The sequence below is a fragment of the Pleurodeles waltl genome, chromosome 4_2 (assembly GCF_031143425.1).
Source record: "Pleurodeles waltl isolate 20211129_DDA chromosome 4_2, aPleWal1.hap1.20221129, whole genome shotgun sequence".
Lineage (NCBI taxonomy): Eukaryota > Metazoa > Chordata > Amphibia > Caudata > Salamandridae > Pleurodeles > Pleurodeles waltl.
In genome coordinates, this window is record NC_090443.1 from 291,155,297 (window position 1) to 291,173,133 (window position 17,837).

Here is a 17,837-nt window from a genome sequence, read left to right on the forward strand (position 1 = left end):
AAGCTCCACTGCAGGACTGACTTACATACGCCATCTGGCACACATAAGGAGGATGGGTGGATGCACAAGGCTAGGGGCCAAGAAGCCTCAGAATAATCATCAAGACCCAAGATTGTGCCTTAAAAACATTAAGGTCACATCCCGAATATCACCGACTCCCAGGAGCAACGCCATGAACATCAGTGCCTGGAATAGCCCTTATTAAGGGACCTCTATATACAGGTATCAAGTGGGACTCTGGTTCACTGAGGTAAAATCCCAGGTATTACAGAAAGGCCACCATTGTCTGGAGGAGGGCTGCAACCAAATGGGGCAAGCCCGCCTTATACAGCCAGCTGTTGAGTTAAAGGAATACATGTATCCACACACCAACGAAGATAAGCTGTGACCATAGGCATCACCATGTGAACAGCAGATCACTGAGGTGAGGTCAAGAGGTAAAACGGCTAACTGAAAGCCCAGTGACACCATCCAAACCCTTGGATCCAGAGGAAGAACCTTAGCCAGAGTGAACATTTTGAATGTGTCCTTCAGTAAGGAGGCGGTCAGAGGTCCTTCTTGGGGAAAAAAGTAGCAACATTCCACTGCATTTCTCACTGGTAAGGATTAGACTAATCTCCTGCATAAGGATGTTAAAGTGGTCTAACAAAATTCGAGCTGAGAAAGAAGGAAAGTGAGAGAGGACAAAGTGAACACTCTGCCGCACTCATTGAACCTATTTGATTGAATTCTTTTGGAGGAGGAGGGGGCGTCAGATCTGACCATTTATGGTCTATCTCTGGTCTGAAAGGGAAAATAAAAGTTGCTTGAAATCTGCTGTGCCGGCTTATGTGAACAGCTTCAGAAGCCACCACGCACCATAGAGCTGTGAAAGGTCTGAGCTGGTTCCTGAGCTGGCTGGAAGGAAAGCCTTCCGTTGCCAGTATGCCGAGCCCCTTGAGTAGCAAAAAAAACATCTGCATTGCTAATTAAATTGATGGGCCAGCGAATAAAACCTTGGCTGTAGCATGGTTGTCTTTAAACTCCATAATACATTGTTAACTTTCTTAACAAGAAGTCAAGAGGCATGTCCATCAGGGCCCCCAGTTTGAGAATTAACAGAAGACTTTGATTAAGACTGGGATTAGGTGTCAGAGCAGCCACAATTTGGGGTTGAAGTGGCAATGCCACTGGGAGCAGGACCACTACTATGAATGTAACCTCTTTGTGTTGCCTTGTAACATACAATTTTGATTGCCGCTGTCTGTTCCCTTCCCTCTCAGGCACACTGAGTCACACTTCTCACACAACCTTGAGGTGTGGCTGGAGCCCAAACACAAGATTTGTTTTTTTCGGCGGGGGGGGGGGGGGGGGCAATGTTTCTTCCCTGGCACACAGTCTTGTAGTTTTTTTTATTTATTGTCACGAGACTGATACATTTGGCAGAAGAGCTCTATAACAAAGGGCATGGAAATTAAGGAACTAATCTTAGCGCTAATGGGTGGCACTTATACGCAGCTCTGCTCGGACACTTTCAAAGCAATCACTGACTCAGATGGCACCACCTCAAGACACACAAGAGCTACTCCTTTCAAGATCTCCAGGACCAGACTGAGTCGGACACCTGTAAGTATTCTACAAGTTAGGAATCTGTGGTAAAATGTTTAGAAGTATCCATATGATTTGTCCACCTGTGTGATCCAGGAGCACTTTTAAAAAAAATGAATGTATACACACACAAAATAGCGTAACAGTCAAATATTGTAAAAAAATGACCCTGAACATCTTTGAAAAATCCTTTATGAAAAAAAGGAAAAAGGAAAAGCAGCTTGATGCTAGCAGATAGTCTGCCATAAAGGCCAACAAAATACACTGTTCCTTTAAGGAATCACTCTCCTCTAGTGTGTCCTCAAGCTTGAAGGCGACAGACCAATAAAAAAATTTACAGGGAAAAAAGATCAGTCTCATAAGAGAAATATTTTATGCTCTTTCGTCTGGATAGATGGGAGAGTTGCTTATGTCTTACCCTGGAGAAGGACTAGTATTATATCTAAGCAACTTCTCCTCTGCCAGGGGATTCTCATCAAGTCGTAAGAAGTGAACGGAATAGCAAGCCAATCCTGCATAAACAAGGCATTAAGAAAAAAGATTTTTCAAGGAAGCCCATCCTACTCACCCGGGAGTCTGAATCAAGACAAAAGTGTCTTCTAAATTTAGGGGCAGGCCTCCAAAATAGTAGCTTTAAGTATATCGGAAATAAGAAACATTTCTCAAAAACACCACAGTTGCACCTTTACCCCTGTACTTTAGGCCTGCTAGCCGTAGGTTTATTTGCCAACTGGTAGAGCAAGAAACTAACCACCTGCAGCTCTATTGCTTCAGAGTAGATATACTAGCTGTAAAATACCATGATTTACAAATAAATGTTAGGATTCCTATAAAAAAATGTTTGTGTGTGTACGGTCACAATTTTTTCAACCGATGCTGCTTGTTTTCTAAATTCAGAACGCAATGAGACATGATCAGAACTCCGTGCCAGTGCCTTGACGTTACAGTGTATGTCGAATACGCTGCACCAAGTTAGAAATGGCTAACTTCTATGCAAGCCCTTAGCATATGGCACACCCTGGTACCTAGGACATGTATATTAGAGGGGTGCTCCAGGCCTTGAAGCACTGGTTGTGCCACCTTGGACATCCTCAAAGTAAAACGAGTCCCACAGTGCGCCACTGCAGAATGACAGAGCAGTTGTACACTGCTAGCTTTAATTTGTCATTAAAAGCAAAGGCAAAACCACTACTTCCTCTGTACATCTGTATAAGTCATCCATCTGGCAGGCCTACCAAGTCCTAAGCGATGATGCACATGACATGGAGCTTACTTTGTTGGCATGACATGGAGCTTACTTTGTTGCCAAATTGGCAAGCACAGGGTTACACTCTGACCCCCTCGGCTGTGCCAACTCCAGAAAGGCATGCCCAAAGTGGGCACTCCAAACAACTTTCAACATTAAGCATGACTTGTACCTCAAGCCCAAATTAATTTAACTTGCTGCAGTGTGTATCTTTTACTAAGATGCCACTTTGTTGCCTTTCATACTCCTGTGCCTTCCTGAGCACACATGGAGCCTGCTCCACAAGACAACTTTCTACCCTTCTGGAGAGATGTGCCAACAACTCTAAAGAAAGAGAACAATGAGGGACTACATGCCAGGAAGGTGTTACCTCCCTCCTGCAGGACGGCTTAAGAGAGTAATCCAAGTTCAAAGGGCAGATGTGTCACATCAGGGGAGAGGGCTGCCCAACTGTTTAGGTAGGGTTGCTGGCATAGGGGGGCTCAAACTGATTCACTGGTTCCCCAGGGGTGGGTAGCCCTAAAGCAGCCACACCACAGGGGTGGGCTAGGGAGGTCTGAAGACAGAGAGGGGTCTTTGAGAGTGTGCAGAAGTGGTTACCAGGTCGTAGGGAAATGGGCAGCCCATTGGCTACCAACCTCATTCTGCCCCAAGTGTGTTTTCCAAGCATAAAAAGGGCACCCCCTGGGACCCAGACAGCTACGGAATTCGAAGGAGGTCTGGACCGCCCGATTGCACTGAAGGACCAGTAAAGACAGCTGCACTGTTGAAGACTTCACCTGCTGACTATCGAAAAGAGGGAATGTGCCTGCTGTGTCCTGCTCGAGGGAAGCTGCCTCTAGAGCCTAGTGAAGCCTCTGGAGCTAGACCGGCCCCCTCTTCACATCATAGGGACACAACAGCTGAAGACAACTGCTCAGGCAAGTTTGTAGCACAAAGTCTCAAAGCAGCTACCACAGCCACTGCACAGCACCAAGAACCAAAACCTGACACAGAGTTGCCCCGAGTTCGCTAAACCAGTGAGCGCTGTCGAAGAGTTACTGGGACCCTCAGACGAGCATCGTCAGGATCCTTCATTCCTTGTATTAGGACCACTACAAATGAATCCATATCAACACAGAAAGTGCCTGGAACGGCTGGAGGACGACTGCTTCTGCTCAGGTAACTGTTTCTATGCTGGCCCCCCAGACTAGGCCCCCCTGACTAGCCCTCTGCCAGGATACTTCTAGCCGACTGCAATGACACTTGTCAAAGTTTTAGTGAAAAAGTTTCTAAGTGTCCAATTTGTTGAATTGGTCATGGTTTGTTAGCAGTTGAGGAAAAATCCTTTAATTTATTATACATCTGAAATCCGTATCTCCGGAACTAACCAGATCTTTTTCGTTATGGTACCTAAATTCTTATAAAAATACAACCTATTTTTTCTTTTTAAATTGGTGTTGGATTGAGTGTTGTGTGGATTTCTTCAAGTGTTTTGTGCTGCTCTACACTTTTTTCTCTATGTAAGTCTTGCTCTGTGTAAATCAGAGATCCCCGGGGTTGAGCTGAGGGTTTGACAGACAAAACCTACAGGATTAAAGGGGATGGTAAGCGTATTATATGGCGAGTTTGCACAACCACACCATATAATACACCACATCTCCTCACAATTCCTTAACAGCTTTACTTTTTATCAAACTGAATTTCAGTACTCCATGTAAGGGTGTAGCGTACTCTTTCCCCTGGTCATTATGAATTTGGAAAGAGTTTGCAAACGGTCTGATTAACGTGAAAATTCAAAACCACTGTAGGAAGAAAATTCAGATTATTTCTCATTATCACTCTATAGTTATAGAGCACAGTTTGTGGCTCGTAGCTGCATGAGGCATGAATCTCGCTGAGCAGAAGAGCTGAAGTTATAGCTGCCAGAAGAGCAGCCTTCAAAAATCTGATTTTGTAGAGATGCCATCTGTAAAGGCTCAAATGGTGGAACATGAGACTTAAAATCGGTAAACACCTTTTTGATACCCTCTAATTTATCTTTAATTACTAGAATACTGAAGAAAGATGTCTGTGAAGGTGAATTCCTGCTGTCGTTACCACAGAAAGGTTAGTTTTAGTTGAAAAAAAATCAAAACGGAGCTTGATACATGCAGGACTTATGGAAGTACCCCTTCTTCCTGGCAAATGGAGGAGTCACAGTTGATTGGATGCACCAGAGGTATAACCTCTTCCATTTGAAAGGCTATGATGTACTGGTGGATGTTCGTTTCGCCCTTTCAGAACACCCACACAGTCCGGTGGGAAGCGTAAAAGCCCATTTTGAATGAGTTTAGACGCTAGGAAGCTGGGTTCAATAATAAAAAATTGAGGTGCAAATTTGTGAAGGAGTCGCTTCTGCAAAAGAGACACTCCCGACAGTTGACTTCTATTGGTTGACAAGCAAAAACAGTCAGCTAAGAATCTCTAAAGTCATATAGAAATGATTTAGGACCTTATCAGACATCCCATTATTCAAGAAAGGCTATGCCAAGATCTTCTGTTTTCTTAGATATGCTAAAATCCCTGTTCTACGGTTGGAGAATGTTCCTACTGCTGACTGGCCCAAATTGAAGCACTATGAAGGGGAAATAATCAATGCACACTAGAAAACTTAGAAACTTCTTAGGTTTCTTTACTATCAGGATGTTGAAGTAGGCATCATGAAGGTTAATAGCACATACTAAGTGTACCTGATGCAATGAAAGCTGGACTAAAAGGCTTAATTTGCATGTAGGAGTGTAAACCTAGGTGTTCGGAAGCTTGCTCTTCTATAACAGTCACACCCACTCAGGAGAAGCCTGCACTGATCTCGTTGACAACTTTACGTGATGCCTCTATGGTAATTCAGAAGTGGAAAGGCCAGAAGTTCAAAGTCGGCTTTGGTCTCAATGGTAAATAGCGGATTGATCAGCACATTGATGGGTGCCTCTACTTCAATGAGTGTCTTATCAGCCTAAGAAGCTTCGAGCTTGAATGTCTTGACAACATGCAGTTTGCTACTGCAGCGGTCTTTAAAGTCATCGACCATGACGTCAAGTGGGAGCAGTGCCGTTTAGTGGGGGTGCCTCTATATAGTCCTCCCTCTTGAGGAGTCACTGGAGAGGGAAAAGGAGCTTGGATAGAAGATTCCATTTCTGCTCGAACCTCTGACCTTCCTGAGAGGAGCCCTAAAGCCTCTTTTGTAGGTAATGAAGCAGGGATCCTCGGTCTGCCTTTTAAGGTCCTCCTAGGCATCTTCTGATAGTTGCAATAGACTTAAGGTTGATGCTCTTCAGGTAGGCGTATGTTGCAGAGAATGTGAGGATCTGACTGGGGTTTCTTCTTGCCATAACAAGAGCATTTCACATAGTGTTAACATTTTGTCAGGAAAATAATTTCTGCCTAGACTTAAAAAAGGGTAGATATATATGGAAAATGTCACTTACCCAGTGTACATCTGTTCGTGGCATTAGTCGCTGCAGATTCACATGCTTTGCACATCCCGCCATCTAGTGTTGGGCTCGGAGTGTTACAAGTTGTTTTTCTTCGAAGAAGTCTTTTCGAGTCACGAGATCGAGGGACTCCTCCCATTTCGGCTCCATTGCGCATGGGCGTCGACTCCATCTTAGATTGTTTTCCCTGCAGAGGGTGAGGTAGGAGTTGTGTATTATAGTAATAGTGCCCATGCAATGGAGTGAATATGTATGTACATAATGTAGTTTAAAGTGATATATTTACAAATTTCGAAATGTCCAAGATCAACTTCTAAACGGCTACAGGCTTCCGGGAGGCAGGTGGGCGCATGTGAATCTGCAGCGACTAATGCCACGAACAGATGTACACTGGGTAAGTGACATTTTCTGTTCGATGGCATGTGTAGCTGCAGATACACATGCTTTGCATAGACTAGCAAGCAGTTATCTCCCCAAAAGCGGTGGTTCAGCCTGTAGGAGTTGAAGTTGTTTGAAACAATGTTCGTAGTACTGCTTGGCCTACTGTGGCTTGTTGTGCCGTTAACACATCCACGCAGTAGTGTTTGGTAAACGTATGAGGCGTAGACCATGTGGCTGCCTCACATATTTCAGTCATTGGAATATTTCCTAGAAAGGCCATGGTAGCCCCTTTCTTTCTGGTTGAGTGTGCCTTTGGTGTAATAGGCAATTCTCTTTTTGCTTTGAGATAACAAGTTTGAAGGCACTTAACTATCCATCTAGCAATGCCTTGTTTTGAAATTGGATTTCCTGTATGAGGTTTTTGGAAAGCAATAAATAATTGTTTTGTTTTCCGAATTTGTTTTGTTCTGTCAATGTAGTACATTAACGCTCTTTTGATGTCTAATGTATGTAGTGCTCTTTTAGCTACCGAATCTGGCTGTGGGAAGAACACTGGTAGTTCTACTGTTTGATTCAAGTGGAACAGTGATATGACTTTTGGTAAGAATTTAGGATTTGTTCGTAAGACTACTTTATGCTTGTGTATCTGAATAAATGGTCCTTGTATGGTAAATGCTTGTATCTCTCTTACTCTCCTTAGAGATGTGATAGCAATTAGAAATGCAACTTTCCATGTTAAGTATTGCATTTCACATGAGTGCATAGGTTCGAAAGGTGGACCCATGAGTCGAGTTAAGACAATGTTGAGGTTCCACGAAGGAACTGGTGGTGTTCTTGGTGGTATAATTCTCTTCAGGCCTTCCATAAACGCTTTTATGACTGGTATCCTAAATAATGAAGTTGAGTGCGTAAATTGCAGATAAGCTGAAATTGCAGTAAGATGTATTTTAATGGATGAAAAAGCTAGCTTTGACTTTTGCAAATGTAGTAAGTAGCTTACAATGTCTTTAGCAGATGCGTGTAATGGCTGGATTTGATTATTATGGCAACAAACAAATATTTTCCACTTATTTGCATAGCAATGTCTAGTGGTTGGTTTCCTAGCTTGTTTTATGACCTCCATACATTCCTGTGTAAGGTTTAAGTGTCCGAATTCTAAGATTTCAGGAGCCAAATTGCTAGATTCAGCGATGCTGGATTTGGGTGTCTGATCTGTTTGTGTTGAGTTAACAGATCTGGTTTGTTTGGTAGTTTGACATGAGGCACTACTGAGAGGTCTAGTAGTGTTGTGTACCAAGGTTGTCTTGCCCAAGTTGGTGCTATTAGTATGAGTTTGAGTTTGTTTTGACTCAATTTGTTTACTAGATATGGAAGGAGTGGGAGAGGGGGAAAAGCGTATGCAAATATCCCTGACCAACTCACCCATAACGCATTGCCCTGAGACTGATCCTGTGGGTATCTGGATGCAACGTTTTGGCATTTTGCGTTTTGTTTTGTTGCAAATAGGTCTATTTGTGGTGTTCCCCATCTTTGGAAGTAAGTGTTTAGTATTTGGGGGTTAATCTCCCATTCGTGGATCTGTTGGTGATCCCGAGAAAGATTGTCTGCTAACTGATTCTGAATCCCTGGAATAAACTGTGCTATTAGGCGAATGTGGTTGTGAATCGCCCAATGCCATATTCTCTGTGCCAGGAGACACAACTGTGTTGTGTGTTCCTCCCTGTTTGTTCAGATAATACATCGTTGTCATGTTGTCTGTTTTGACAAGGATGTGTTTGTGACTTATTATGGGTTGAAATGCTTTCAACACTAGAAATACTGCCAGTAGTTCTAAGTGATTTATGTGAAACTGTCTTTGCTGAGTGTCCCATTGTCCCTGGATGCTGTGTTGATTGAGGTGTGCTCCCCACCCTATCATGGAGGCATCTGTAGTTATTACGTATTGAGGCACTGGGTCTTGGAAAGGCCGCCCTTGGTTTAAATTTATATTGTTCCACCATAGAAGCGAGGTGTATGTTTGGCGGTCTATCAACACTAGATCTAGAAGTTGACCCTGTGCCTGTGACAATTGTGATGCTAGGCACTGTTGTAAGGGCCGCATGTGCAATCTGGCGTTTGGGACAATGGCTATGCATGAGGACATCATGCCTAGTAGTTTCATCACCATCTTGACCTGTATTTTTTGTTTTGGATACATGGCCTGTATTACATTGTGAAATGCTTGTACCCTCTGTGGACTTGGAGTGGCAACCCCTTTTGTTGTGTTGATTGTCGCCCCTAAGTATTGCTGTGTTTGACACGGCTGAAGGTGTGACTGTGTAGTTGAGTGAGAAGCCTAGTTTGTGGAGGGTTTCGATTACATACTTTGTGTGTTGTGAACACCGTTTTTGCGTGTTGGTTTTGATTAACCAATCGTCTAGGTACGGGAACAAGTGTATTTGCTGTCTTCCGATATGCGCAGCTACTACTGCCAGGCATGTTGTAAAAACTCTTGGCGCAGTTGTTATCCCAAATGGCAACACTTTGAATTGGTAATGTACCCCTTGGAATACAAACCTTAGGTACTTTCTGTGTGAAGGATATATCGGTATATGGAAGTATGCATCCTTTAGGTCTAGTGTTGTCATGTAGTCTTGTTGTTTGAACAATGGGATTACGTCCTGTAATGTCACAATGTGAAAGTGATCTGATTTGATGGAGGTATTTAACGTTCTGAGATCTAATATAGGTCTTAGAGTTTTGTCCTTTTTGGGTATGAGAAAGTACAGAGAGTAAACTCATGTTCCTTTCTGATGAATTGGTACTAATTCTATTGCTTCTTTTTGTCACAACGCTTGGACCTCCAGTTGTAGAAGATCCATGTGTTGTTTTGACAGTGTGTTTTCGGTGGGACATTTGGAGGGAAATTGAGAAATTCTATGCAATAACCATGCTGGATAATTGCTAGGACCCAAGTATCTGTTGTTATTTCCTCCCATTGTTTGTAGAACTTGGTTAGCGTTCCCCCCACAGGTGTTTTGTGTTGGGGATTTGTGACGTGTAAGTCATTGCTTGTTTTGTAGAGTTTTGGGACTTTGGAACTTCCCTCTACTTTTTTGGAACTGTCCCCCTCTATATTGTCCCCGAAAACTTCCCCTCTGATATTGGCTCTGATAAGTGGGCCTTGTTTGTGAGGTTGTGGGTTTCGTGCTCTGTCCTCGAAACCCCCCTCGAAACTGTTTTATGAAAAGTGCCTCTGCTCTGTGGGGAGTAGAGTGCGCCCATGGCTTTGGCCGTATCAGTGTCCTTTTTAAGCTTTGATGGCGGTGTCCACCTCCGGCCCAAACAACTGCTGTCCGTTAAATGGCATATTCAGCACGGCTTGTTGTATTTCCGGCTTGAATCCTGATGTACGCAGCCATGCATGTCTCCTTATTGTCACTGCTGTGTTTACAGTTCTAGCAGCTGTGTCTGCTGCATCCATTGCTGACCGTATCTGATTGTTTGAGATACTCTGTCCTTCTTCCACCACTTGCTGTGCTCTCTTTTGTAACTCCTTGGGCAAATGTTATATAAAGTGTTGCATTTCGTCCCAATGAGCCCTATCGTATCTGGCCAACAAAGCCTGTGAGTTTGCAATACGCCACTAGTTTGCTGCCTATGCCGCCACCCTTTTCCCTGCTGCAAACTTACAACTCTCTTTATCTGGAGGTGGGGCATCTCCTGAGGTGTGTGAGTTTGCCCTTTTGCGAGCTGCCCCTACTACCACTGAGTCCGGTGTTAACTGTTGTGTGATGTACACGGGGTCTGTTGGTGGCGGTTTATATATTTTTTCCACTCTTGGAGTAATGGCCCTTCCTTTTACAGGCTCCTCAAACACTTGTTTGGCGTGTTTTAGCATTCCAGGTAGCATGGGGAGACTCTGGTACTGGCTGTGTGTGGACGAAGGTGTATTAAATAGAAAGTCGTCTTCAATTGGCTCTGCATGCAGGCTGACATTATGAAACGCCGCTGCCCTCGACACCACATAGTAGGCTGTACTATCTTCTGGTGGTGATGGTCTAGCTGGATAACAGTCAGGACTGTTATCTGATATTGGCGCATCATAAAGATCCCACGCGTCTGGATTATCCTGACTCATTCCTGTATGAGTTGGGGATTGCATCATTGGTGGAGTGGCTACCGGTGATGGTTGCGGAGAGCGTTGTGGAGACGATGGCGGGGTTACTTGTTAAGCCACCTTTGCCTGTGGCTGCTTGTCTTTCTCTTGGAAGGCAAGTTTGCGTTTCATTCGAATCGGAGGGAGAGTGCTGATCTTCCCCGTTTCCTTTTGGATGTGGAGCCTTCTTTGGGTGTAGTCTGGCTCCATTTGTCTACAGTTCCTGTCCAAATCTATGTGTTTTCATTTGTGAGGATAGGCCTTGTTCCTCTGTGTAGGAACTTGATTTCGGTTCCGAGGCCAGATGGTTCGGTATCTAAACCTTTTCGGCTGCCTTTTTCGGTTCGGACAACACTTTTTTGCTCTTCGGCGTACAGATTTCTCGTGCCAACTTGGTTCGGTGCCGAGATTGCTCTGACCCGGCGTCTCGGGTCGAGTCTGCTCTGTGCCGGTATCTCGACCGGAGTCGGATGACTTCACCCCCAGCTTGCCCTTTTTCGGTGCGGATGATCGGTCACCTATTTTTCGGGTTAAGCCATGGCCTGTTGGCGGTGGCGTCCCCTGGGCTTTAGTGGTCTTTTCGTGAGCTTTGTGTTTCGACGTCTTACTCACGGTTTTCGGCGTTTCCTCGGGATCGATCTCATCAGAGTCCGATTCATGGATGGAGAATGTTTCTTCCTCCTCTTCGAAACGCTCTTGTCCTGTCGGCGCCGACGCCATTTGCAGTCTTATTGCTCTTCGGTCTCTTAGTGTCTTCCTGGACCGAAACGCTCGACAGGCTTCACAAGTATCTTCCTTGTGTTCCGGCGACAACCACAAGTTACAGACCAGATGCTGATCTGTATATGGATACTTGTTATGGCATTTTGGGCAGAAGCGGAATTGGGTCCGTTCCATCAGCCTTGAAGAGATACGTGGCCGGGCCGACCAGGCCCCGACGGGGGATCGAAAAAACCCCGAAGGGCCACCGGAGCGCTTCAAAAGTCGGTGTTGATCTGTTGTGACTAACCCGATACCGAACGCAAACAATACCGACGATTTCTCCGAGATTCTAACTAACTTTCCGACCCGAAACACGGAGCGAAAAGGAACACGTCCGAACACGATGGCGGAAAAAAAACAATGTAAGATGGAGTCGACGCCCATGCGCAATGGAGTCGAAATGGGAGGAGTCCCTCGGTCTCGTGACTCGAAAAGACTTCTTCGACAAAAAACAACTTGTAACACTCCGAGCCCAACACCAGATGGCGGGATGTGCACAGCATGTGTATCTGCAGCTACACATGCCATCGAATATATATATATATATATTGCGTGGAAAAAATAAATGACTGAGCTGTTACCTGTGGGGCATGATAGTATACTGGGTGAGGGTGATTCTTTAAAGTACAGTGAATTTTTTTGCAGCATGCATCTATGGTAGCATATCTGCTATAACTGCTCAGCTTTTATTTTCATTTCCTTAAAAATTACAAAAGTTTGGGAAAGATGTCATTAGTAACTGTTTATTAAATTAGCAATAATTGGATATAATGGGCTTCTTTAAGAGCTTCAGTAAATTAAGGCTGCCTTATTTTTACTATTCTTTTATTCGGCTGCAAAGATTTGTTATTTAAAATGTACTTTTCTACTGAAAAAAAGCTGTACATACACACACAAATAAATATAAGTGCTCAAGAATTGCGCGGGTGGACAAACCATCGCTTTGGTGAGGATTCCCCTTGGAGGAGAACAGAAAGCTGTGCGGGGACTTCTTTCTATAAATTATGATAACTGTCTCTTATCCAACAACCAGCAGTTTCATACAGAAAAGTTCATCCCTGCAACTGACTGGATCTAAAAGAAATTTCCAAAGTTCTTGAAAATATATTTTCCTGGCTTCAAGGGACGCTGCTCACCAACAATAGAGTTAGAAAGGGGGTGGAAAGTGGAGTCACCAGTCAAACAGAGTGAGCAAGCGTACAATGGGGTAACAGGCAGGCACTGATCATCAGAAACAGAGTAAAGAAAGGACAAACATATGTAGAAAATTAAAAAATAAACACGAGCCAAAAGGACCAATCAGAGGCATTCAGTCAAGCAAAAATGAGCCAATAGCAGCAGAGTGAGGTGACAAGCAACCAATCAGAGAGCTCGACACCAACAGAAAAGTGCTGGGAAAGGGATGGGGCACGGGGTAGGAAAGAAGGCGAGTGGTGAACATCCAAAAAATAAATCTTTTTTTTTTTTTTTTTTAAAGAAACGGCCCAAGGAGTGCATTATTACAGAATCACATGTACATCAATAGAAGAGCAGCCAGGCAGGGGCCCCGGTCACTCAAGGGTGGGTGAGGGGGGGGGGGGGGGGGGGGGGTGTCAATCAGGGATGGAGCTTCACAGGCCAGATCATGTCAGTAACTAAACGGTGCACAGCGACGGCAAGTCACGTCAAGGCAGCCATGGAAAAGAAAGACAGACTGAGGTTGCAAGTCACAGAAGACGTACATTACTCGCCAGGCAGGAAGCGAGAAACTGTCCCAACCCAGTGAGCAGGAGGACATTCTTAAGGACACCAGCCTCTTCCTTCCCTCTGCAGTGTATGGAGTCAGCGGTACTACCTAAACCCAAATACCTGCAAAAACACATTTTTACCCCTCCTCCCACAGGTCTTCAATGGGGTCTGAGCTATGGCTGTGCAGCCTAAATTGCTCTGTGACAACACTACAGTGTCAATTTGACTCCGTTGAAGGGCTTAGCAGGCTTGTGTTGGGGCTCTGAAGCCTTAATAGCTCTGTAGGTGGACTCAGGAGCCTTCTGGCTAAATACCAGGGATGTGTAATACTAAATGCCTCCATAACATGCATAGGGAGTCACAAATGGGTCAGTGACAATGCTCTAAGGAGGCTAATACACAAGAGGCAAGACAATGGAGTTATAACTACTAAGTAAGAATACAACTGAGTTCATGATGACCTGAGCAGGAATGTGGCACAAAGGATGAGGCAAGAATGCGTAGCCTTCAGTGATTCAGTGGGATGGTTGAGGCATCTCAAAATGGTTCTGGGGAGAGGGGTGCTTATCGCAAATACAGGCACAAGCTAGGCTCTTAACGCTCCGAACATTGGTGTGGCTTTTAATATATTAAGGGCAGATAACTATGGATTAATCATTTTATAATAAGAGGAACTTACTCAAGAAGAAGCGCCTATGAGAACTATAAAACCTAGCTCAAATATACTGAGTGTTAGCTCTGCTGTTCAAGACTAAGCAACAGGTAACCTGAAGACCTATTGTGCTGTTCGTGGCTGGAATACCTGTGTAAACAGAGGGGCAGTTCTGGTGTATGAAGTCTGAAAGATGTCACAAGACTGGTAGCTTAGCTGTAAGTCAATAAGATCTAATGTTTCTGAGGAATAGCTCTGCTTTCAAAGGCCTAAGTCTGTATAATAATATCTACATACCGTGAGCTAAACTTTCAAATGTGAATCCGAGGTGCAAGTCTACATAGTGGTAGTACCGCTGCTCTCCTCTAGCTTACTCTGCTCTCCCCATGGGCTCCCCAACCCAACCAACCCCCCAATGACATTTAATGCTACTGTCACTTACCGCCAAATGTGAGAGTTGCTCGCCGTGAGCATAGCGGTGCGGTAAGAACGACATTCAACAGTCGGACCCTAAGCACTAAAACCGCTGACTCACAGAGGAGGGAAAAACACAGCAAAATAAAAAAGAAACAGAAAACGAATAAAAAATAAAAATATATATATCTGTAGTGAGAAAAAAAAAGAAAAAACAGACATCCTATCTAAATACCACATCCAAATGTCATTATTTCCTAGCACTGGTACAAAATATACTTAGAACTTTATGTAGTTTTCTAGACCTGTAATTGTAATTTTTTTAATATCTTCCTTTTTTTTTCTGCATCTAAAAAGCTTGGAAAAAGATTAATTTCCATACAAAGATTAGGGGAAAGATAACAAGATTCCAGAATGCAAGAGCCAAGCCAGAATCGGTTAAATCTGGCTTAGACCTGAAGCCTTTTCTGAACACGGAGGTAACTGGATCAGCAGTCATGTCTAGGTCAGACTGGAATGGGTAGGGGCAGCAGGCAGGCAAAGTCAAGTTCTCCCTATATTATTCAATTTCAGGATTCAGGGTTTTTGGCAACGTTAATCTAGAAAGCTTCAGACATTTTGTATTACTATGGAAACAAGAACTAACTAGGCTTTAATATTCTTAAGTTTAAGCCAGGGTGGCATTTCAGAGTTGGTGCTCTATCCTGGCATTTACAAATACAGCAATCTAACTAAAAGATCAAATATGAAACTAAACTGAATAATATAACTTAAAAGACCAGCAAATTAAACCACAGGTGTTATAAAATATCTATCTAAAAGCATCAGGAAGCAGTGGTATGAACATGAAATTAACCTTTTAATTGGTTAACCTAAGCTAAAAAACAAATCTTAAAATATAGGTGTTTTGGACAGTGCAAAAAACATTTAACAAGGATTAAATCCAGTGGAAAAAGTAGTTGCAAACTTCAACTTTAAACTAGTATTAGAATGGAGAAAACAGGTGTCATAAACCTCTCCCTAACTCCATAGCTGCACAAGAAATAATTTTCAGAGTAAAACAAAAGCTGAACCTAAAATCTAGTGGTGTACAATTTAAATATAACCAAAACTAAATCTGATATGGATACAAAAATTAGAGATCACAAAGGTGCTGCTGACCTCAAACTGAACCAAAATCATTAAACCCCTGCTTCTATTTTCAGTAAACTTTAAATAAAAATTCAGATAAATCTATTTCTTTCAGTTCTCAAACTAAAGCCAAGATTAGCCCTGAAACCACAAGTTTTATTTGTTCTAAACTGCAACTATAATCAAGCTTTAAAAAAAAAATTTAAAAAAAAACTCACATTGAGATTAAATCTTAAATGTTACATGCACTTGCATCTAACTTAAAATAGAGGAAGTGTATGTAAACGTCTAACAGCAAGAGACAAATCGGGTATTTAAAATAAAGTGCAACTTTAAAACTAAAGTGAAATGCGGATGAAATAGGTGTGTTTAATATTTCTTTTAATGTGTTCAACTGTCTCCCAAGCACCACTAGGAGATTTATTCAAAGTAGGAAGTCAGAGGAAGAGAGATCCTACAGAACTCATCCCTACACAAATAAAGGAAGTAGTGGTTTTATTTGGGGCGGGGTAAGAAGAGCAGGTGGGGTGCGATCTAGCAGAGGGGAGAGGGAGGGTTATGGTGTAATTTTATTTCCTAGGAATTCGTTATCCCGAAGCAAAAAGGAAAAGACAAGGGGAAAGAAAAAAAATCACAAACACAGACAACCATACATACTCACAAGAAAGGGCAAGGGAGGAAGTATATGTTTCAGAGTATAGGCTAAGAGGGGGTATGTGAAATCAGGGATGGGAAAAAGAAACAAACAAAAATCACATTTCATGTTCTCTTTAAATCGATAAAATAAACAAAAGAAACACTGAAAGAGAAGTAAATTTGTTGGAGAATTGTAAGAACATGCACCTCGATTTTACGGCCCTCAACCACAGTGTTGTGCAATTTTTCTCGCGCCCTGTCGGCGTCCGCACACGTTTCGAAAGTTACGAACCCGAAACCCTGCATGCAGCGAAGGAAGAAAGGGGGGAAAAAAAGGAGGAAGACATGCTTATCGTTATGTTTATAATACTGACAAGGGGAGGAAAATGATGATCAAACCAACAAAAAAATTAAACTTAAAGCCATACAAATCATTTCATAGAGTACAGAGCAAACATCAGCCAAGAGGCAGCACACAGACTGAAATGGTTGTGAATTCCCCCCTCACCTACCAACCCCCATCCCTCCATTCCACCTCCCACCAGTGATGAATTACATGAGAAGACAATCAATTCAAGATAAACATGCAAAGTGCTTACTGGAAAATGAAAATAGGGAGAAAAACAAAAGAAAGATCAAAGGGTGGGGAGTGTTAGAATTTCCTTAAATACAGGTAAAGGTTAAAAGATAATTTGGTTATTAAAGGTGAAAAGGGGCAGGGACACTGTAGCAGCAGTAACTGAGACCAGAGTCTGTTTGAGAGCTGGCAGTGCTCCTCAAAGAAGTGGTAGAATCCTGGCATAATGAAGGGGAACTAAACAAGCTCTGTAGTAATAGTGACACTGCTATCTGGGGCTAGGAGAGAGTGTTTGGAGTGTAACAGAAGTGAAAGTCACAGGTAGTGAGAGAGACAAGTGTTACTTACTTGCAATCCTAGTTCTTCATCATGGAATGCTTTATATTATTCATGAACATTAAACACATCCGCCAGAGAGCAGCATCTCAGTACACTATGTGACAAAGTTTTTTCTTTCCTCAAGTAAATGCCTATGAGCAGACATTTTTCCTTAAAGATTGTCAATCAAATCATTACAAATCTAATTCAGAACTGACCTTTGGAAAGTCGATTTGTGTCAGCTCGATCTTCAGGCATGGAGATGCAGATTGGGATGCAGGACCCTGCTCGGTTGTTGAGATAAGAGGTTGTCTTAGAGTGACAGCCTAATCAGAGGACAGATCCTCATGCTCAAGAGCTGCAGCTATCACACTCTCCTGGTTAAATCGGGAGCCACCACGATGACATGGGCTCGTCGTTCTGAATATTCTTCTGAACTCTAGGCAGAAGAATAAGTAGTTTGAAGGTATACAGGAGTGCCTTGTTCCATTCCAGCCACAAAGCATATCCTAATGAGTGTACTTATAGAAACTCCAACTGACAGGTTTCTTTTTTTAAATACTATGTGCTTTCATCTGTGGCAAAAAGATCAGGCCAGAGAGCTCAACACTCATGGAATATGCCCTGTGCCACCTCGGGATGTAACAGTCATTCACTATTTGCCAGGTGATGAGTGCTCCGTTCATCTACTCTGGCATTCAGTGACCCTTCTAAGTGATTTGTAACCAAGAATAGGCCCTGCTCTGCAAACCTCTCCAGAGACAAAGCCTCCTGGCACAGAAATCAGGACACACTTCACCCTGCTTATTTAAGTA

At 43.2% G+C, this 17,837-nt stretch overlaps 1 protein-coding gene across 12 annotated transcripts in view; it reads right to left on the minus strand.

Moving 5' to 3' along the window:
- Positions 1-17,837, minus strand: part of RBFOX2 (RNA binding fox-1 homolog 2) — a 518,182-nt gene that overhangs the window by 133,016 nt on the left and 367,329 nt on the right. For 9 of the 12 annotated variants that reach the window (XM_069231195.1, XM_069231194.1, XM_069231192.1 and 6 more), the window contains one exon: positions 16,335-16,427. The exons of the other annotated variants lie outside the window; for them this stretch is intronic. In XM_069231195.1, the coding sequence (XP_069087296.1) occupies positions 16,335-16,427 (93 nt within the window). The remainder of the gene's footprint in view (positions 1-16,334; positions 16,428-17,837) is intronic. 12 annotated transcript variants of the gene reach the window in all.